At 37.9% G+C, this 23,087-nt stretch overlaps 1 protein-coding gene across 3 annotated transcripts in view; it reads right to left on the bottom strand.

The window, feature by feature from the left end:
* Positions 1 to 23,087, bottom strand: part of CSMD3 (CUB and Sushi multiple domains 3) — a 1,475,959-nt gene that overhangs the window by 504,318 nt on the left and 948,554 nt on the right. For all 3 annotated transcript variants that reach the window (XM_055546406.1, XM_055546407.1, XM_055546408.1), the window contains one exon: positions 4,376 to 4,514. In XM_055546406.1, the coding sequence (XP_055402381.1) occupies positions 4,376 to 4,514 (139 nt within the window). The remainder of the gene's footprint in view (positions 1 to 4,375; positions 4,515 to 23,087) is intronic.

Here is a 23,087-nt window from a genome sequence, read left to right as displayed (position 1 = left end):
ATGAAGATTGGTGCTCGTTGTTTTGCTACACAGCTACTTCTGACCATGTAGCAGAAGTTTAAACATGTTAATTACTTTAAAGAAGACAGTTTCTGATAAAAAGCAAATGGAGTATGGACAACCCTAAAACAGGTCATACACATGCTTTAAGAATCTTTAGGAAAAACAAAAGAAATAGAAATTTAAAAAATAATTTTCCCTTCAAATAGCTCAAACTCAAGAACCCAATGGGTGTGTGTGTGTGTGTGTGTTTGTGCATGTGCACATGTGCATGTGTGAAGGGCAGATAGAGGATTCAAACCCCCAAACATGTTTGTTCACAACACTTAAAATAATGTGGGACTTTATTTATTTTAGTTACATAAAGTGTGATTCAAAAAAAATATACTGATACAGCTGAGCCCTGTCTATTTTAAAACAGTGAAAACATCATCAATAAATACACAAAGTGGTCTAACTCTTGATTCTTCCAGTGTTTGGGCTAATTAACATGGAATTGTTTAAAAAAAAAGAAGATTGCCATCAAGGAGGTGAAGGAGCTGGGGGGCGGGGGGGTTGTAATTTACTTGAGTGGGTAGTTGAAGAAAACAGGCATAACTGACAAGTCCTGTTTAGTGATACCCATGGGAGAAGTCAAAAATCTTTGGATTCTGGAAATCATTTCTCAACCTAGGCTTGTTGTTCTGATTCAATGCACAGAACTGTTTTTTGTTGCTGTGCACAAACCCTAGGAGTGAAAATCACATTTTAATTTGATTCTCTTGCTTCTAGTCTAACTTAAAAAATTGTGTCTCAGGAAAAAGGTAAGAGAATAAGAAAGTGGCAGAGTAACAATAACTAAGTAAACTATATTTATCAAAATTAAATTAGGTGTTTCTAGCATTGCATCTTATAAAAATGACTGGAAAGATTTTTTTCTTTTCCAAAGGAAGGTAAATTTGGGCTGACCTGACTTAGACTGTAGCCTGTAGGTGCATATTAATTTCGAGAATTCTGAAGGTACCTAAACAAGATAGCAAAGAAGCCCATGCAACAACATGTTTGAAGAGATAAGACAGACATATAAAGAACTCCGGACAGAGAAAATAGTGCCTTCAAATAAAAGTCCAAAATCATAAGTTATGTGCGTGGTGCTCTGAATTACAACCATTGCTTTGCAATCTAACTGCTTTTCAGGTAGGAAGTGCTAGATAGCCTACATAAGGCTGAAGGATATCACACATGTGTGCTCATCAGTCGCTAAGTTGTCTGACTCTTTGCAACCTTGTGGACCGTAGCCTGCCAGGCTCCTTTGTCCATGGGATTTTCCAGGCAAGGATACCGGAGTGGGTTGCCATCTCCTCCTCAGGAGATCTTCCCAATAAGTGATTGAACCCATGTCTCCGGCAATGGCAGGCAGATTCTTTATCACTGAGCCACATGGGAAGCCCTGAAAGATATCAGGGGTTACTTTAGTGGAATTTAGTGACTATTATTAGCAAACTGGGAAATGCTTTTTCATACAATAAATCACTCTGTTAAAAACACTTAATTTTCTTATATTATTTTATGCTTATGTAATTCTTCTATATTGAATATTTATATATATATATTTTTATTTTAATTTAAAAGTTGGCTACAATCTGAGTCATCTGGGAGGTGGAGAAGGGGTGAATTCTTCTTATAAGAACACTGATCTTTGATTTAGGGGGAAAAATCTTAATCTGCATGTTTAGAAAGAAAGGCAAAAATTCATCCCCATCATCCCACCCATTGCCAAGTTGGGAGCTCAGAGAAACAAACACTTATATTGCTCTGCTTAAGTTAACAGATATTTTGAGATTTACCCTGCTATATAGTTGAGGGAGCAACTAGGGAGTGAGGGAAATGAGGGCAAAGATCCTGATGGGGAAAATACTAGATAGACATGGAGAAGGGTCTAGGCTAAGGTGAGGAAACTAGAGAGAGAGATGCAATCATTCCCACGATGGAATTTACCAGGAAAATTTTAGAACAGTGAGGGTTTATTTAATCTTAAATTATTCTGGATTGTCCAATAATCCTATTTGGTTATCCCTTGTACTAAAGTTTTCTTTCTTTTTATTGTGTGAATGAAGGCAAGTGATCCAAATTAAGACCAGAGTAAGGAGTTGAAAGGACAGCAGCTTCAATATCTCAAAAGTGAGATGACTCTGAGAGCAGGGATTCAGAGTCTTAAGTGAACAAAAGCATCTCCAGGAAAGCTCTGAGGATGTAAAAAGGGCCTAGACTTCCCTTTGTATCTGAGATGGTGCTCAACTCTTCATTAGATATTGAAGGATGATGATTAGTGAGAATTATTAATATATGGGTGAAAATATTATGAACTATGAAAATATAAGATGTTTCAATCATCTTAGCATCATAACTCCTGATATAAAATAATGTTAAGTCCAAAACAGGAAATACTAAAATCATGTGTTTAAACCTATAATACACGCAATTTTTAAAAGTGTGAGATCAATTATGACAGAGTGACAACTATGCTAATATTTCAGGTGTGATGCTCTAAATTTAACAAATTAAAAATACATTATAAATCTCTGTCATATTTGCATAAATATTTTTAAAAAATTATTTAATGATATGATCAATAATATTATGTTATATGGTATACTCCAAACCAAGTAAAATTTTGTGTAATAAAGTAAAGTTGGTTAATTTGGATCACACATTCATGGGGCACTGTTATTTGACAATGATTTGATTCTGAATAAATAAGGTGCTTTTCAAGCTTTTTTAAAATTACTATGGCAAGAAGCTATGTCAACTACTGAACAAATGACATGGTTTTAATATCATAACAAAAACTCTTCATGTTATTCTAAATGAAATCACTTTTTAATATGTAAGTCATTATTATGGGCTGAATTCTGACCCCTAAAACTTAAATGTTGAAATCCTAACTCCTTAATACCTCTGACTGTGAATGTATTTGGAGAAAGGTCCTTTAATTAGGTAATTAAGGTAAAATGAGATTATATGGGGGGACCTTCCCTGGTGGCTCAGATGGTGAAGAATCTGCCTTCAATGCAGAAGACAGGGGTTTGATTCCTGGGTGGGGAAGATCCCCTGGGGACCCACTCCAGTATTCTTGCCTGGAGAATTCCATGGACACAGAAGCCTGCCAGGCTACAGTCCATGTGGCCGCAAAGAGTCAGACATGACTGAGTGACTAGACTAACTAAAATATGACTTCTGTCTTTATAAAAAGAAATGATTAGGAAACAGATACACACAGATGGAAGACCACATGGAGACACAGGAAGGCATAGACAGGCATCTATTTGCTAAAGACTAAAGCCTTACAGGGCTACCCTGTTGACACCTTTATCTCAGACTTCTAGCCTTTAGAACTATGGGGAAAGACATTTCTGTTACTTAAGCCACTTAATCTGTTATATTTTGTTATGGCAGCCCGAGGAAATTAATACAGTCATAATAAAATTGTGTAGGTCATAATAAGGGAGAGTGACCTCATATGAAATGTTTAGTATTGTACATCTTTCAAAATAGAATGTTTTCCTCTCAAATTTTTATACTAGCCTGAATAGGTTAATTCAATGAAGGTACTCTTTAATTAGGGAAAGATCATGCTATATTTGTAAAATAAGGCTTACAGGGGTTCCTTCTCTTTCCTTTTTTTTTTTTTTTTTTTTTTGTAAAGAAAAGGTTGGAAGATGAGAGGGGTCAAAATATAAATGAAAAATTAAATAGATACTTCTATTTGGATTTGGGAATAGTGATCCAATCACAGACATGAAGATTCATTCTTTAAAACTGTTAATAGACAATATTATAATCTTATAGGATATAGATTATTCAATCAGTGATACTAATTATCCTGGGTGGGAGTGGACGCTTTACTGACAAATCATTAATTCACATGAATTTGACACAGCCATTTTTCTGAAGGCCCTGTAAGTGTAGGTATATGGCTAATGTATGTAAGCAGATGCCTCAGGCTGCAATATGGTAACAATTCAAATGTATTTACAGCATCTTTACCTTTGACAATCTAGCAGAACAGAATCCACAGGCCCTTCAAAATATAGGGCAACTAAACATTAAGTTAAAGGTTATAGATTCATATCTCAGTAGTGTGTGTGTGCATATTATATATATGAATAAAAAATCCATCTTATATATCTCATTAGTACTGATAGAGCATTAAGCAAATGGAAAATAAACTTCAGGACAGACTGAAGGCTAAAAGGGGAAAACATTCTGAAACACTCAAGGTACAACAACTGACTAGTGCAGCAAAATTAATCATTAATTTGGTAAGTAAAATAGAGAATGTCAGCTATTCTTTTAGATAATCTGTTTTTTAAAGTAGAAAAGTATTTTTAGAAACCTTTCAAATGTAATTTTGATAGAGTGTCCTGGTTCAGCTTCAATCACCCATTCACAATTCAGAGAGTCTTTATAGTATCCGGGCCATCCTGGTGACAGAATCAATCCACTGGGAGCTGAAAAATGGCCACCACATGGAGCTGAAAAATAAAATCAGAGAACAGGTAAAAGCAGAATTTTAGAGAGTAAGCTGCAGAAAATATTTTTAGCATTAATTGTATTTTTAAAATTTAATCTGTGTATGTATACTGGAGAAGAAAATGGAAACCCACTCCAGTATTCTTGCCTAGAGAATCCTGTGGATGGAGGAGCCTGGAGGGCTGATGTTCATAGGGTTGCACAGAGGCAGACACAACTGAAGCAACTTGGTGTGCATGCGTGTATGTATATAATAAATGCTATTTTAAAATTTTGAAAGTAAAACATCTAATCATTCTATCATTGAATGATTTTTATCCCTAAAAAAACACAAAAACAACAAACTTTACTTGTTGAAATAAGGTTTAGTTACACACTCAGCATGTCAGATGAACTCAAGTCTCCCAATTATATCCCTTAAATATGCTCTTGTGTCTCCACCATTTTCCCCATTTTCAAATCTTGGAAAAAAAATGTTGTTGGTTTTAGTTTCTCTCTTTCATTTTCTGATTTATGTATCAAATACTGTTAATTCACACAGAAAACTAGCCGATCTGATCACATGGACCACAGCCTTGTCTAACTCAATGAAACTAAGCCCTGCAATGTGGAGCCAAGACAGGAGGGTCATGGTGGAGAGGTCTGTAGAATGTGGTCCACTGGAGAAGGGAATGGCAAACCACTTCAGTATTCTTGCCTTGAGAACCCCATGAACAGTATGAAAAGGCAAAATGATAGGATACTGAAAGAGGAACTCCCCAGGTTGGTAGGTGCCCAATATGCTACTGGAGATCAGTGAAGAAACAACTCCAGAAAGAATGAAGGGATGGAGCCAAAGCAAAGACAATAACCAGTTGTGGATGTGACTGGTGATAGAAGCAAGGTCTGATGCTGTAAAGAGCAATATTGCATAGGCACCTGGAATGTTAGGTCCATGAATCAAGGCAAATTGGAAGTGGTCAAACAAGAGATGGCAAGAGTGAAAGTCAACATTCTAGGAATAACTAAACTAAAATGGACTGGAATGGGTGAATTTAACTCAGGTGACCATTATATCTACTACTGTGGGCAGGACTCCCTTAGAAGAAATGGAGTAGCCATCATGGTCAACAAAAGAATCCAAAATGCAGTACTTGGATGCAATCTCAAAAATGACAGAATGATCTTTGTTCATTTCCAAGGCAAACCATTCAATATCACGGTAATCCAAGCCTATGCACCAACCAGTAACACTGAAAAAACTGAAGTTGAACGGCTCTATGAAGACCTACAAGACCTTTTAGAACTAACACCCAAAAAAGATGTCCTTTTCATTATAGGGGACTGGAATGCAAAAGTAGGAAGTCAAGAAACACCTGGAGTAACAGGCAAATTTGGCCTTGGAGTACAGAATGAAGCAGGGCAAAGGCTAATAGAGTTTTGCCAAGAAAACGTACTGGTCATAGCAAACACCCACTTCCAACAACACAAGAGAAGACTCTACACATGGACATCACCAGATGGTCAACACTGAAATCAGATTATATTGATTATATTAAAACATAATATATTATATTATATTATTATATTATATATTATAATATATATTATTTATTATATAATATTATATATTATACTATACTATTATATTATATTATTATATATTATATTATAATTATATATATGTAATTATATTATAACATAATATAATCAATATAATATATTGATTATATTCTTTGCAGCCAAAGATGGAGAAGCTCTATAAAGTCAGCAAAATCAAGACCAGGAGCTGACTGTGGCTCAGATCATGAACTCCTTATTGCCAAATTCAGACTTAAATTGAAGAAAGTAGGGAAAACCACTAGACCATTCAGGTATAAACTAAATAAAATCCCTTATGATTATACAGTGGAAGTGGGAAATAGATTTAAGGAACTAGATCTGATAGAGTGCCTGAGGAACTATGGATGGAGGTTCCTGACATTGTACAGGAGACAGGGATCAAGACCATCCCCATGGAAAAGAAATGCAAAGAAGCAAAATGGCTGTCTGGGGAGGCCTTACAAATAGCTGTGAAAAGAAGAGAAGCGAAAAGGAAAGGAGAAAAGGAAAGATATAAGTATCTGAATGCAGAGATTGAAAGAATACCAAGGAGAAATAAGAAAGCCTTCTTCAGTGATCAATGCAAAGAAATAGAGGGAAACAACAGAATGGGAAAGACTAGAGATTTCTTCAAGAAAATTAGAGATACCAAGGGAACATTTCATGCAAAGATAAGCTCGATAAAGGACAGAAATGGTATGGGCCTAACAGAAGCATAGGATATTAAAAAGAGGTGGCAAGAATACACAGAAAACTGTACAAAAAAAGAGCTTCATGACCCAGATAATCACCATGGTGTGATCACTAACCTAGAGCCAGACATCCTGGAATGTGAAGTCAAGTGGGCCTTAGGAAGCATCACTACAAACAAAGCTAGTGGAGGTGATGGAATTCCAGTTGAGCTAATTCAAATTCTGAAAGATGATGCTGTGAAAGTGCTGCACTCAAGATGCCAGCAAATTTGGAAAACTCAGCAGTGGCTACAGGACTGGAAAAGGTCAGTTTTCATTCCAATCCCAAAGAAACACAATGCCAAAGAATGCTCAAACTACCACACAATTGCACTCATCTCACACGCTAGTAAAGTAATGCTCAAAATTCTCCAAGTCAGGCTTTAGCAATACATGAACCATGAACTTCCAGGTGTTCAAGCTGGTTTTAGAAAAGGCAGAGGAACCAGAGACCAAATTGCCAACATCCGCTGGATCATCGAAAATGTAAGAGTTCCAGAAAAACACCTATTTCTGCTTTATTGACTATGCCAAAGCCTTTGACTGTGTGGATCACAATAAACTGTGGGAAATTCTGAAAGAGATGGGAATACCAGACCACCTGATCTGCCTCTTGAGAAATCTGTATGCAGGTCAGGAAGCAACAGTTAGAACTAGACATGGAACAACAGGCTGGTTCCAAATAGGAAAAGGAGTACGTCAAGGCTGTATATTGTCACCCTGCTTATTTAACTTCTATGCAGAGTACATCATCAGAAATGCTGGGCTGGAGGAAGCACAAGTGGAATCAAGATTGCTCAGGGAAATATCAATAACCTCAGATATGCAGATGACACCACCCTTATGGCAGAAAGTGAAGAGGAACTAAAAAGCCTCTTGATGAAAGTGAAAGAGGAGAGTGAAAAAGTTAGCTTAAAAGTCAACATTCAGAAAACGAAGATCATGGCATCTGATCCCATCACTTCATGGGAAATAGATGGGGAAACAGTGGAAACAGAGTCATACTTTATTTTTCTGGGCTCCAAAATCACTGAAGATGGTGACTTCAGCCATGAAATTAAAAGACTCTTACTCCTTGAAAGGAAAGTTATGACCAACCTAGATAGCAGATTGAAAAGCAGAGACATTACTTTGCCAACAAGGGTCCATCTAGTCAAGGCTGTGGTTTTTCCAGTGGTCATGTGTGGGTGTGAGAGTTGGACTTTGAAGAAGGCCAAGCGCCAAAGAATTGATGCTTTTTTATTTTTTTTTAATTTTATTTTATTTTTAAACTTTACAATATTGTATTAGTTTTGCCAGAAATCGAAATGAATCCGCCACAGGTATACCTGTGTTCCCCATCCTGAACCCTCCTCCCTCCTCCCTCCCCATACCCTCCCTCTGGGTCGTCCCAGTGCACCAGCCCCTAGCATCCAGTATCGTGCATCAAACCTGGACTGGCGACTGGTTTCATACATGATATTATATATGTTTCAATGCCATTCTCCCAAATCTCCCCACCCTCTCCCTCTCCCACAGAGTCCATAAGACTGATCTATACATCAGTGTCACTTTTGCTGTCTTGTACACAGGGTTATTGTTACCATCTTTCTAAATTCCATATATATGCATTAGTATACTGTATTGGTGTTTTTCTTTCTGGCTTACTTCACTCTGTATAATAGGCTCCAGTTTCATCCACCTTATTAGAACTGATTCAAATGTATTCTTTTTAATGGCTGAGTAATACTCCATTGTGTATATGTACCACCGCTTTCTTATCCATTCATCTGCTGATGGGCATCTAGGTTGCTTCCATGTCCTGGCTATTATAAACAGTGCTGCGATGAACATTGGGGTACACGTGTCTCTTTCCCTTCTGGTTTCCTCAGTGTGTATGCCCAGCAGTGGGATTGCTGGATCAATGCTGGAGAGGGTGTGGAGAAAAGGGAACCCTTTTACACTGTTGGTGGGAATGCAAACTAGTGCAGCCACTATGGAGAACAGTGTGGATATTCCTTAAAAAACTGGAAATAGAACTGTCTTATGGTCCAGAATTGATGTTTTTGAACTGTGGTGTTGGAGAAGACTCTTGAGAGTCCCTTGGACTGCAAGAAGATCCAACCAGTGCATTCTGAAGGAGATCAGCCCTGGGATTTCTTTGGAGGGAATGATGCTAAAGCTGAAACTCCAGTACTTTGGCCACCTCATGTGAAGAGTTGACTCATTGGAAAAGACTCTGATGCTGGGAGGGATTGGGGGCAGGAGGAGAAGGGGACGACAGAGGATGAGGTGGCTGGATGGCATCACTGACTCAATGGACGTGAGTCTGAATGAACCTTGAGAGTTGGTGATGGACAGGGAGGCCTGGCGTGCTGCGATTCATGGCGTCACAAAGAGTCAGGCATGACTGAGCAACTGAAATGAACTGAGCATAAAAATGCTGGTTTCTTTCTTATATCAGTTTTGTAGGTAAGAAAAAAAAAATCATCAAACATATGACTTGATGAGAAACACAGACCTAGGTAGTGAAAAGGGAAAATTCAAATTCCAAGTTAGTAACTACTTCCATGATAGATGTATTGGATTAATTTTCTAAGAAAGACATTTGTTTAAGCATATCTATTCTCCTTAAAATAGGTTTAGTGAAGACAGAAATGAATGGTTAGGGGGATAAAACAAAGTAACTCAATTTTAAGGTAAATCTGAGATTCTAACCACACAATTTTAAGTGCTTCCCTGATATTAATTTATTTATTATTTCTGTATTTATTTATTCTGAACATTTTTTTAGCTTTTGCTATATATAAGGTACTATGCTAGGTGGTACAATTTTTTTAAATTTTTGTGACATTATATTTCACTTCATGAAACACAGTTTATACAAGGAAGACATTCATAGCTAACATGGAGAATAAGTGCATGTTTGAGCTAGATAGGCTAGAAATGTGGGGAAGAGACAGGTAAAATCTCAAGGGTATTAGAAAAGAGTTCTTGAAGGATATTTTGTCAGAGGTGAGTTCTATTAAGAAAGGAAAAAAATGAATAGAAGATGGGGGTTATGGAGGGAAGACAGAAAGACCAGAGAAAGGAAGTGAGAAATACTGAAAACAAGCAGAACCCTGGAGAGCCTTCCCAGGTATATGTATCCCATTTCTTGTTTTTAGAAAATACAAACAAAACAAACAAAAAAAGCTTCAGCCTCTAGACCTTCCCTGAGTTCCAAAGAGCAGATTTAAAATTTATTGCTCAGGGAAGTGAGGGGATGCAGAAACAGTATATCTTTTAAAGTTCGTCTACAAGAATCCCAGAGACGGGGGAGCCTGGTGGGCTGCCGTCTATGGGGTCGGACAGAGTCGGACACGACTGAAGTGACTTAGCTACAAGAACTAAAGTCCTTCATAGGAGGAGGACAGTAACTTCAGGCTGAACACAAGATTCCTGAAAGACCATTCTGTTACCTCACCACCAACCAATCAGAAGAAAGTCACTGACCCTACATCCCTCACTCCAAATTCCGTATCTAGAAACTCTTCTCTGGGACTTCTCTGGTGGCACAATGAATAAGAATCTGCCTGCCAATGCAGGGGCCATGGGTTCAATCCCTGGTCCTAGAAGATTCCACATGCTTCATGCAGAGCTACTAAACCCATGTGCCACAACCACGTGTGCCTAGAGCCTGTGTTCCACAACAAGAGAAGCTATCACAATGAGAAGAAGCCCTTGCACCACAACAAACAGTATCCTCCACTTGCTACAACTGGAGAAAACCCATGTAAAGCAACAAAACTCAGCACAGCCAAAAAAATAATTAATTAATTAAAAATAGAACAACAACAACAACAAAACTCTTCTCTGAAAACCACCAGGAAGCTGAGGTCTTTTGAGCATGAGCTAACCATTCTCCTTGCTTGGCCCAAGCAATAAACCTTTCTCTGTTCCAAACTGCAATATTTTGGCTTATTTAGTATCCCTGTGCATAGGGCACATGAAATTGGTCCAATTCTTCTATATGAGAAAGTCTAATAGTTCTTTGTTTCTGTAGCTTATAGTTATTGAGGAAAAGACCTTTTGGTTTCATGTGGCGGTTACTGCTTTTGAAGACTTTCAAAGCTTTTTAGACATCTACAGGTGTCTTTTTGTTGTTGCTATTTAGTCTCTAAGTTGTGTCAGTCTGCCAGGCTCCTCTGTTCATGGGATTTCCCAGGTGAGAATACTGGAGTGGGTTGCCATTGCCTTCTTCAGGGGATCTTCCTGACTCAGGGATGGAACCCACGCCTCCTGCACTGGCAGGCAGATTATTTACAGTTGAGCCACCAAGGAACTCCAGACATCTAGAGATGAGTTTATATTAAAAACATATTAAAATGCAGATTTAGTAATTATAACATCAGATCAGATGAGATCAGTCACTCAGTCGTGTCTGACTCTTTGCAACCCCATGAATCACAGCACGCCAGGCCTCCCTGTCCATCACCAATTCCCGGAGTTCACTGAGACTCATGTCCATCGAGTCAGTGATGCCATCCAGCCATCTCATCCTCTGTCGTCCCCTTCTCCTCTTGCCTCCAATCCCTCCCAGCAGAAATCTGTATTGTTAACAAAACCCTCACTCTATTCCAATCCCTCAGGTCATTTTACAACTCTTGGCTCACAGACCATGGTGACGAAATTTAAGAGAATATGGCTAATCTGTAGTGCCAATATTCCCCTGGATAAACACTCAGTTTCCTGGCATAAAAAGGTAATTTCCATCTATTAGTGAAATACAGATTACTGCCTCTAAACCCCCTCCCCACTTTAAACAATGAAAGCAAAGCATAAATGATAAAGTAGACAAAATTCATTTATCCTGTTTCATTTTTCTAAGGCCTGAAGAAAGTCTGTTATAAATAATTCTTGCTGGAGTACTGACTCATTTCTGTGTTGCTTTAAGTAGAATGGGCAAATTCAAGATACCCAGTATGCTTTAAGATATAAAAGGGTAAGAAATGTTTCAGACTGTATTCAGATAAAAGTCTTTTGAAGAAAAATGCTACAGAATCTTGGTGTTCTTTCATTTTAGAAATGACAGGTGCTCAGAAGGGGATTAAGGACCTGAAGAAGAATTAGGTTTTGATCTCAGGGATTATAAACAAGGAGGGTTCCATTTCCTTCCTTTTTTTTTTTTTTTAAACTTGCTTCATAGTGCATCATTGATTCAGTGGACATAAGTTTGACCAAACTCCAGGAAATAATGAAGGACAGGGAAGCCTGACATGCTGCAGTTCATGGGGTTGCAAAGAGCTGGCCATGACTTAGCAACTGAACAAGAACAACAATAAACCACCTGTTCTGTCTAACCTCAGCATACTGGATGATGCTTCAAGGAAAATTATGGGAAACAGTTGCATCTCTATCTTGGGTAAAAAGAGAAAGCCAGAAATATAGATATTAAAGTGCCAGGAATGCAGAGAAGCAATCCTAGTTCTGAACCTCTTTTCGTTTCTATAACAACTCTTACTTTTCTCTTGCACAGCTCTACAGAAATTAGGCGCCAACTCCTGAAGATTGCTATTAAATTAGTTTTCCCAATGGTAGTCCTCTAGGAATTTAATAGTACCTTAATATGTAACTAAAAGATGAGTCTATTGTTAGATATGAATAGGCAAACATGTGCGAATATACATTCTTTCTATGAGAACCACAAATATATTCTGGTTTATGCATCAGATTGTTACTCTAATTGCTCCCTCAAATTAACTACCTCCAGAGAGTGAAATGTCTGTGAATGAGAAGGATTTCCTTTCTTTTGAGGCTAACTGAGACTCAAGAAAAAAATCCCTTATTCTCAAAGGGTAAGTTTGCAGATGGCACCAGACTTATGGCAGAAAGTGAAGAGGAACTAAAAAGCCTCTTGATGAAAGTAAAAGAGGAAAGTGAAAAAGTTGGCTTAAAGCTCAACATTCAGAAAACGAAGATCATGGCATCTGGTCCCATCACTTCATGGGAAATAGATGGGGAAACAGTGGAAACAGTGTCAGACTTCATTTTCTGGGGGCTCCAAAATCACTGCAGATGGTGACTGCAGCCATGAAATTAAGAAAGAAGAATGGAACTGGAGGAATCAACCTACCTGACTTCAGGCTCTACTACAAAGCCACAGTCATCAAGACAGTATGGTACTGGCACAAAGACAGAAATATAGATCAATGGAAAAAAAATAGAAAGCCCAGAGATAAATCCACACACATATGGACACCTTATCTTTGACAAAGGAGGCAAGAATATACAATGGATTAAAGGCAATCTCTTTAACAAGTGGTGCTGGGAAAACTGGTCAACCACTTGTAAAAGAATGAAACTAGAGCACTTTCTAACACCACACACAAAAATAAACTCAAAATGGATTAAAGATCTAAACATAAGACCAGAAACTATAAAACTTCTAGAGGAGAACATAGGCAAAACACTCTCCGACATACATCACAGCAGGATCCTCTATGACCCACCTCCCAGAATATTGGAAATAAAAGCAAAAATAAACAAATGGGACCTAATTAAACTTAAAAGCTTCTGCACATCAAAGGAAACTACTAGCAAGGTGAAAAGACAGCCTTCAGAATGGGAGAAAATAATAGCAAATGAAGCAACTGACAAACAACTAATCTAAAAAATATATAAGCAACTTCTACAGCTCAATTCCAGAAAAATAAATGACCCAATCAAAAAATGGGCTAAAGACCTAAATAGACATTTCTCCAAAGAAGACATACAGATGGCTAACAAACACATGAAAAGATGCTCAACATCACTCATTATCAGAGAAATGCAAATCAAAACCACTATAAGGTACCATTTCACACCAGTCAGAATGGCTGCGATCCAAAAGTCTACAAGCAATAAATGCTGGAGAGGGTGTGGAGAAAAGGGAACCCTCTTACACTGTTGGTGGGAATGCAAACTAGTACAGCCACTATGGAGAACAGTGTGGAGAATCCTTAAAAAACTGGAAATAGAACTGCCTTATGATCCAGCAATCCCACTCCTGGGCATACATACTGAGGACGCCAGAATTGAAAGAGACACGTGTACCCCAGTGTTCATCGCAGCACTGTTTATAATAGCCAGGACATGGAAGCAACCTAGATGTCCATCAGCAGATGAATGGATTCTTATCCATTTCTTAAGCAGTGGTACATATACACAACGGAGTATTACTCAGCCATTAAAAAGAATACATTTGAATCAGTTCTAATGAGGTGGATGAAACTGGAGCCTATTAGACAGAGTGAAGTAAGCCAGAAAGAAAAACACCAATACAGTATACTAACGCATATATATGGAATTTAGAAAGATGGTAGCAATAACCCTGTGTATGAGACAGCAAAAGAGACACTGATGTATAGAACAGTCTTATGGACTCTGTGGGAGAGGGAGAGGGAGATGGTGGGATGATTTGGGAGAATGGCATTGAAATATATATAAAATCATATATGAAACCAGTCACCAGTCTAGGTTTGATGCATGATACTGGATGCTTGGGGCTGGTGCACTTGGATGACCCAGAGGGATGGTATGGGGAGGGAGGAGGGAGGAGGGTTCAGGATGGGGAACACATGTATACCTGTGTCGGATTCATTTCAATATTTTGCAAAACCAATACAATATTGTAAAGTTCAAAAATAAAATAAAATTAAAAAAAATAAAATAAATAAATAAAGTTTCCAAAAGTAAATAAATAAATAAATAAAAGACGCTTACTCCTTGGAAGGAAAGTTATGACCAACCTAGATACCATATTCAAAAGCAGAGACATTACTTTGCCAATAAAGGTCTGTCTAGTCAAGGCTGTGGTTTTTCCAGTGGTCATGTATGGATGTGAGAGTTGGACTGTGAAGAAAGCTGAGCGCCGAAGAATTGATGCTTTTGAACTGTGGTGTTGGAGAAGACTCTTGAGAGTCCTTGGACTGCGAGGAGAAATTCTTGCAGCCCATTCTAAAGGAGATCAGTCCTGGGTGTTCTTTGGAAGGAATGATGCTAAAGCTGAAACTCCAGTACTTTGGCCACCTCATGAGAAGAGTTGACTCATTGGAAAAGACTCTGATGCTGGGAGGGATTGGGGGCAGGAGGAGAAGGGGACGACAGAGGATGAGGTGGCTGGATGGCATCACCGAGTCGATGGACGTGAGTTTGAGTGAACTCCGGGAGTTTGGGATGGACAGGGAGGCCTGGTGTGCTGTGATTCATGGGGTTGCAAAGAGTCAGACACGACTGAGAGGCTGAACTGAACTGAACTGAACTGAAGTTCATTGGCAAGCAAGTCCAGTCTTGCTGTCAAACAGTTTTCCCAGGGACCCTAGTCCCATCCTATTCACTCAAGGAATTCTCTCAGACATCCCATTATGGGTAGGAAGCCATAATTATTCAGTGAGTTCTCCACTGAGAACAAGGAAGTTCTTGGTTGAGTAAGAATTTTATGGAGTATTATGAAAGTCGTGGAAGACAAACAGAAATTTCTTCCTATCTTTCTTTCTTTCATCCTTAATTATAGCCTTCAAACATGCACTGATAAATCTTACTCTCCTTAAAGAAATGCTGGGTGCAGCCTCTAAAATTCTCATTATTTTCAATATTGAAAACACTTAGTCCAAATTAATTTAAAATTCTTACTTCCTCCACCCACCCACCCAAGGTGCATCTGTGATCACATTGGAGGATGGAGGGGAGGATGCTGACAATGCACCAGCAGTTGGTGATTCATTCCTTCATTCATTTCAGCAGCTGGAAAAGAGAAGATGCTCTCCCTTCCTATAAGGAGATAAAGGAAAACCTGAACAACCTTTCCCTTAACAGTTTAATCAGAGACATAGACATTAATGGATAGATAGTTATCTCAATCTCTCTTACTTTTCTTTTGTTGCTTATATAAATTGGTAGTGGGATAGCTGAGTTATGATTAAGAGAAATAAGTCAGAACCCACTTAATAAACCACAAAGGAGGTATCTGAACCTCAGTTCTTATGGAGGGGGATATTGAAAAATCTTTTTCCTTAGCGGGTATGGTATAGGTTGCCAATCCCAAAGTAACAGGAAATTTTTCCTGAAAACACTATTAGTCATACATTTTGCTTCTACTGTTTTTCTTCTCAGGGAGGCCAAAATGATAATAATATTAGAAATTATGATGAGTCTTCACAAGGAAGTGACAACTTTTCTTTCAGTTCGTCGTAACTCAGCATCCTTAATTAAATCAAATGCTTTGAGCCAATAGCATTCATCTGACTCTTCCAGTGTATTTTATTAAATGTAATCCTCTTTATCTATAATGTAGTTTAATGAATGTATTACATCCTAATTATATTCAAGAACATGGCCATGTAATCCAGAAGGCCAATATTCCATTTCCGTTTTTATTGAAGGGATTGCTTTATATCAAATGGGTGTTGCTATCTACAGTCCAGCAGGGCATGCGGGACAAACAGGCAGGTAAAAAGAGGGAGAGAAGCAGATAGTATATATGTATCAGTCCTAGAGGAGAGATAACTATGAAGAAACTAATAGGTGGGCACGGGTAAGCTGAATAACAAATGATTTCTACAGAACTGAATAGGAGCGAGAGAAGAAGCAGTGAGACTAGTCAGAAGGCTGTTGCAGTAATCTAGGTCATAGATGATGGTTGCTCGAACCAGTGTCAGCAGTTAAGGAAGTAACAAGCAGATGGGTTTTGAAAATAAGTATTCAAAGTAGAGCTAACATATTTTTCTGATCGATTGTGTACGGTTATGACAGAAAGAAAGGAGTCAGGAATTACTCCTAACAGTTTTTGCTAGAATTACTGGAAGAATGGATGTCCTATTAATGATGATGGTGAAAGTCTGTGACAGTACCAGATTTGGAATGACCAGGGAATCTGATTAGTTTTGGACAGGTTAAGTTTGAGATACCTATTAAACATCTAAGCAGAGATATTCAGGAGGAAGTTGAATAGACAACTCCAGACTTCAGACAGAGAAATAGGCTGGAGATGGAAATTTGAGAGCCTTCAACACAGAGATGTTATTTAAAGCTGGAGACTGGATGGAAATTATGAATAGAGTGAGTGGAAATAGACAGAAGAAAATATTCAAGACCAAGCTCTAGGACACAAACAGAGATCATAGACATGAGGAGAAACCAAGAAGAGAGACTAAAATGATCTTGAGTAGCATACTTATTAAAATGAAACATAATAAGGTATATAATTTTGAGATTAGTCAACTTTTTCATGAACAGTTAAATGATTTTATAGTTTTAAACTATCAAGTAACATTTGATTTAAAAATGTAAATAACATGTGTTTCAGATTTTAGAAAAATTATGAATACATTTTAACAGAAATCTTGTTTTTGGTCTGCAAATAAATCCTTCTCATTCTTCAGTCTGAATAAGTACAGTTCAGTAGCATTTTTAAAATGACATTCATCAATGAATAATAAATCCTCATACTCAAGAAAAGTTTCCTTCTATGACTACAACAGAGATAGAAGACAATTTATGTCCAACTGTCTTACAGAAAAACTCTAGATGACTTAGTGCTCACTGTTTAACACCTAGGAAGAGAACTTTCTCATTTGATTCTTTGATTCTAAATCTCAAGGCATGGTATCTCTTTCAAGGTTTTTGGAATTCATTGGCTGGTTTATTACTGGCAAATATAGAAGCAGGTAGTTATAAAGTAGAAATGCAAATTAGTAGTAGTAGTAGTTTGAAAAGACAGGTCAAAAACTTGATTTCTTTTTTTTAAACCAATGCATAATTTCTTATAATGAAGTGGAAAATTTTATTTAACAAGCTTCTATGGAGACACAATTTTAATTGAAAACCATTAGAATGGGATGAACTAGTCTTTCCTGGGGGCAGAGTACATTGGAGTTAATAGGTAGGTCTTGGGTAACCTTAGGGCTAAGTATTGAGGAAAAGGGCTAAAAATATGTGAGCAAGAGCATGGGGCTGAGAAAAGGAAAATTGGAAGAAAGAGAACAGCTTGATGATGAGAGAAATGTATGTGTAGTCATCAGAGGAAAAAAATGATCATAACAAAGATGATGTTGATTTTTATATGTAGCAACTACGTTGGATGGGAGATGGGGGAAAATATAGCTTAGAAAAATATTTAGGATGCTTTCTAGTTACTGTATTGTTTAAAACCTTTGCATCCCAGCTCAAAGAAAATCAAGATAAAAATTCTATCTTACTTTCTGCTTCTTGAATCTGGTTCAGTTCTTGAGTCGGCCTGAATCAAATGAAGCCACACAATTGAGCCACAATAGCAGCTATGATGGCATAGTCAGTCACCTAGAACCAGACATTCTGCAGTGTGAAGTCAAGCAGGCCTGAGGAAGCGTTACTCAAACAAAGCTAGTGGAGGTGATGGAATTCAGGCTGAGCTTTTTCAAATCCTAAAAGATGCTCTTAAAGCACATATACCAGCAAATCTGGAAAGCTCAGCAGTGGCTCAGGACTGGGAAAGGTCAGTTTTCATTTCAATCCCAAAGAAGAGGAATTTCAAAGAATGTTCAAACTACCTCACATTGCACTCATTTCACATGCTAGAGATCAGTCCTGGGTGTTCTTTGGAAGGACTGATGCTAAAGCTGAAACTCCAGTACTTTGGCCACCTTATGAGAAGAATTCACTCATTGGAAAAGACTCTGATGCTGGGAGGGATTGGGGGCAGGAGGAGAAGGGGATGACAGAGGATGAGATGGCTGGATGGCATCACCGACTCAATGGACGTGGGTTTGGGTGGAGTCGGGGAGTTGGTGTTGGACAGGGAGGCCTGGCATGCTGCAATTCATGGGGTCGCAGAGTCGGACACAACTGAGAGACTGAACTGAACTGAACTGAAGGTAATGCTCAAAATCCTTCAAGTTAGGCTTCAAGAGTAGGTGAACCAAGAACTTCCATATATACAAACTAGATTTAGAAAAGGCAGAGGAACCAGAGATCAAATTGCCAATATCCAATGGATCATAGAAAAGCAAGAGAATTCCAGAAAAACATCTACTTCTACTTCACTGCCTACGCTAAAGATTTTGACTGTGTGGATCATGACAAACTGGAAAATTTTTCAAGAGGTGGGAATACTAAACCATCTTACCTGCCTCTGGAGAAACCCATATGCAGGTGAAGAAGCAAGTTAGAACCAGACATGAAACAGACTGGTTCAAAATTGGGAAAGGAGTATGACAAGGCTGCATATTGTCACCCTGCTTATTTAACTTACAGGCAGAGCACATCATGGGAAATGCCAGGCTAGATGAATCACAAGCCAGAATCAAGATTGCAAGGAGAAATATCAACAACCTCAGATATGCAGATGATATCACTCTAATGGCAGACAGTAAAGAGGAACTAAAGAGCCTCCTGATGAAGGTCAAAGAGGAGAGTGAAGAGGCTGGTTTAAAACTCAACATTCAAAAATTAAGATCATGGCATCTGGTCCCCTCACTGCATGGCAAACAGATGGGGAAAAAATGGAAACTGACGGTTTTTATTTTCTTGGGCTCCAAGATCACTGCAGACAGTGACTGCAGCCTGAAATTAAAAGACATTTGCTCCTTGGAAGAAAAGCTATGACAAATCTAGACAGTGTATTAAAAAGCAGCGACATCACTTTGCTGACAAAAGTGCATCTACTCAAAGCTATCGTTTTTCCAGTAGTCATGTACTGATGTGAGAGTTGGACCATAAAGGTCTGAGTGCTGAAGAATTAATGCTTTTGAACTGTGGTGCTAGAGAAATCTTTTGAGAGTCCCTTGAACAGCAAGGAGATCAAACCAGTCAATCTTAAAGGAAATCAATTCTGAATATTCATTGGAAGGACTAATGCTGAAGCTGAAGTTCCAATACGTTGGCCATCTGATGCAAAGAGCTGACTCACTGGAAAAGACCCTGATGCTGGGAAAGATTGAAGGCATGAGGAGAAGGCAGTGACAGAGGATGAAATGGTTGGATGGCACCATTGACTCAATGTACATAAGTTTGAGCAAGCTCCCGGAGATGCTGAAGGACAGTGAAGTCTGGTGTGCTGCCGTCCATGAGGCTGCAAAGAGCTGGACATGACTCAGTAATGGAACAACATCACCAATTGATGCGTCCATGGCAAACTATTTATAATCTGTCATCTCCATGCCCAGGTCTCCAATTTGGAGGATAATTGAGGGGTATAGTTAATGTCTGTGTATACAAACAATGAATTTCCAAGCCTTCACAGTTACAATGCTATGAGTGCATTTTCTGAAAATTAGGTAGTGAAGGACAGGAAACCCTGGCAGGCTGCAGTCCATGGGGCTGCAAAAAGTCAGACATGACTGAATAACACTGACAAAAACAAGCAGCTAAATTATTAGAAAAATTGCAGTGTCAGATGGCAAAAAAGAATCAAACATAAGCAGAATGTCAGTGCAAAGTCAAAAAAACAGCGTAGAGTGAGGTTGAAATTCCCCCTCTGGGGGAAAATTCGCAATTCAGGATAAGATGTTCTAGCTGGACTCTAGGTGCCAGAGGATTGGACCTGAAAAAATTCACTGATTAACACAAATTCACAAAAATGAGGAACTCAGAAAGCATTTTCTTAAAATAACTATCTGGAACATTGTTCATAGGTAAGAACACCCAGTTTCCTGGGACATTTGTGTGTTTTCTCAAAAGTGAGGGGAGGTTGATATATGACTTCTAACCTGTTCCGCCAGCCTGACATACTCCCCAAAGGACTGGTTGCTGCTGTTGAATTTCCAATTAAAGTGCCTTAGTAACCATTAGTTCAAGCCATTTCTCTCTTGGAAAATGCTCTTTCAAATGTGCATGAAGACTGTATGTGCTAATGGGAACATCATTGTCGGCTGTTAATGATATTCTTGCATTCTTGTTTATTATTGTTAAACAGAGAAATGTTTATTAGTAAACATATCTCTATAAAAAGTGAGAAATAATACCTCATCCTTAAAAGGACAGACTGTTTTATCCAGCCCACCTAATTTATTTCTGTTATTGTGTTGCTTTTGTAAGCACTGAGGTTATGGCATGGAGCGTTTGGTGTTATTAGTGAACTCAGATCCATCAAAACCTCCACCTAATGGCACTTAGCTTCAGCTCACTAGAGGGCATAAATATCAAGATGAATTTGAATTGAGTGCAAGTGATGGAACAATATGTTCTGGATATGCAGTAAACTCATAGAAATATTTAAAACAAGACATAGCAAGGAAAAAGGACAAATGATACGGGCATCAGGAACACTTTTTAAGGAATATTTCTCTGTAGAAAATCATGAAAATCCCTGTGTCAACCCATTACAGGAGACCTATGATAACCATTCATCATGGCTCCAGGAGGTATCTTTGAAGGAGACTCCATGCAGAGACTGGCCCTAGATAAAGCCAGTTTTATTCAGGTTATTGCCTAGGTGTGAGTGAAAGAGTCTTTGATTGTTACTAAATTGAGTTAGGCAGACGGTTTGTGAAATTCAAAGTGAATAATTCCAATGCTAATTATAAAAATTAATGTGTTTTGTTTTCCATCAGCAAAACTGAACGATCACAAGGTTTTATAAAGCATCTAATCCTTCTTCCTCAAGAAGAAATTTTATCATTCCATTCTAGAGAAAAAAGTTCAAAATTTAAAAATGATAGCCTAAATCTATCCCTAGCTAATGCATCAGGGTTGAACTTTAGGTCAATAAATAAAATGTATAACCCAATTCTGTTAACAATTACATTTAAGCTATCTGAAATAAATCTTAGTTCAGCTATGGGATCATAGAACTGCAATATATTATGATTTCATTTCTCCCTTTTGGTTTGAACAATCCTTATTCAAGGCCTGTGGGAGATAAAAGGTTTCTTTTCTTCTTAAAGATGTTCCACAGTTTTAGGATTGAAGACTGGTTGACATGGGTGGATCATTAATTTGCCAATAATGCCTAAATTTCTATACAATTGTGATAGAGAGGAGTTGGGTGGAGAGAGCAATCTTTAAGTGAATTGAAGCCCTGGGTTTTCTTATCCAAACATTTTATAGTGACCTCCTTTGCTCTACAAATTCTGATGAAAACAAATTATTTTCTATTTTCTAATTTTAACACATAGAAATCCATTGTTATTGTTGAGTCGCTAAATTGTGTCTGTTTAGTGACCACATGGACTGTTGGCCACCAGCTCTACTGTCCATGGGATTTCCTGGGTAAAAATACTGGAGTGGGTTGCCATTTCCTTCCCTACAGGATCTCCCGAAACCAGGGATTGAACCCACATCTCCTGCATTGGCAGGATGAGTTCTTTACCACTGAGCAACCAGGGAAGCCCATATAAATCCATACACATTAGCAACTTTTAACAATGAATTTGATTTTGTAGTTCTTTGTGTTTAGAAAATTAATTGAAATAGAAGGTTATTTCTATTAATTACAATATGTAAACATGTACATATTTAATCTACATAAAATATTTAAGACAATGATAATTTAAAAAACAGCTAAAATATTAAGCATATATTGGAAACTGTGAGAGAGTCCCAGAGGATAAACTATAATAAATAATAAGCAAAACTTTTTTTGTCAAAATATAAAAGGCTAAAGAACAAAGACTATAGGCAGAGAAGGCTCTCAGACATATTTCTTTGTGTGAGTTGGAGTGGCTGTGTGGCCACTTAGGGAATGGGGGAGGAAGAGTTGCATTAAAAAAAAAAAAATATATATATATATATAATAATAATTAAAAAAAAACAGAAAGAAAGAAGAATGAACTTAGAAAAAGAAAAAAAAAAATAAAAAAAAGCTTTCCTCAGCTAATCTCAGGCTTTTTTTTCTTAGTACCTAAATAGAATTCTGGAAAAACTAAAGGAAATCTTTAGAAACCTTAATTAGAGTCTTAGAAATGAAACCCACCAGAGTTAGCTACAAAGGAACTGACAGTAGTCTGTTTTATCCAGTGGAAACTGGCTCAAAACATAGCCTGGGATATGGTAGGTAATCTGGCAAGTGCCAGGGTAAGCCTGCTTCCAGCCCACTACCATTCTGCCCTCCCTGGCTCCAGTCTTATCCTTAGTGATGTTCCCACTTAGTGTGGGATCCAGAAATTGGCAGGTGAATTTTACTCACATATGCAAAAAAATATTCTTCTCCTTTGAAAAATTTATACAGTTCTCTTTAGGAATCTGAGACCCTGTTGGCCTGTGCCAAATGAGAATTCTGAATATTTTGTTTCACTTATTTTTAAAAGTTAAATACCATTCATTTTTCATGGTGAAAAGTCTCATTGAAAC

Source organism: Bubalus kerabau, chromosome 14 (assembly GCF_029407905.1).
Source record: "Bubalus kerabau isolate K-KA32 ecotype Philippines breed swamp buffalo chromosome 14, PCC_UOA_SB_1v2, whole genome shotgun sequence".
Lineage (NCBI taxonomy): Eukaryota > Metazoa > Chordata > Mammalia > Artiodactyla > Bovidae > Bubalus > Bubalus kerabau.
This window is presented reverse-complemented; position numbering and strand designations above follow the sequence as displayed.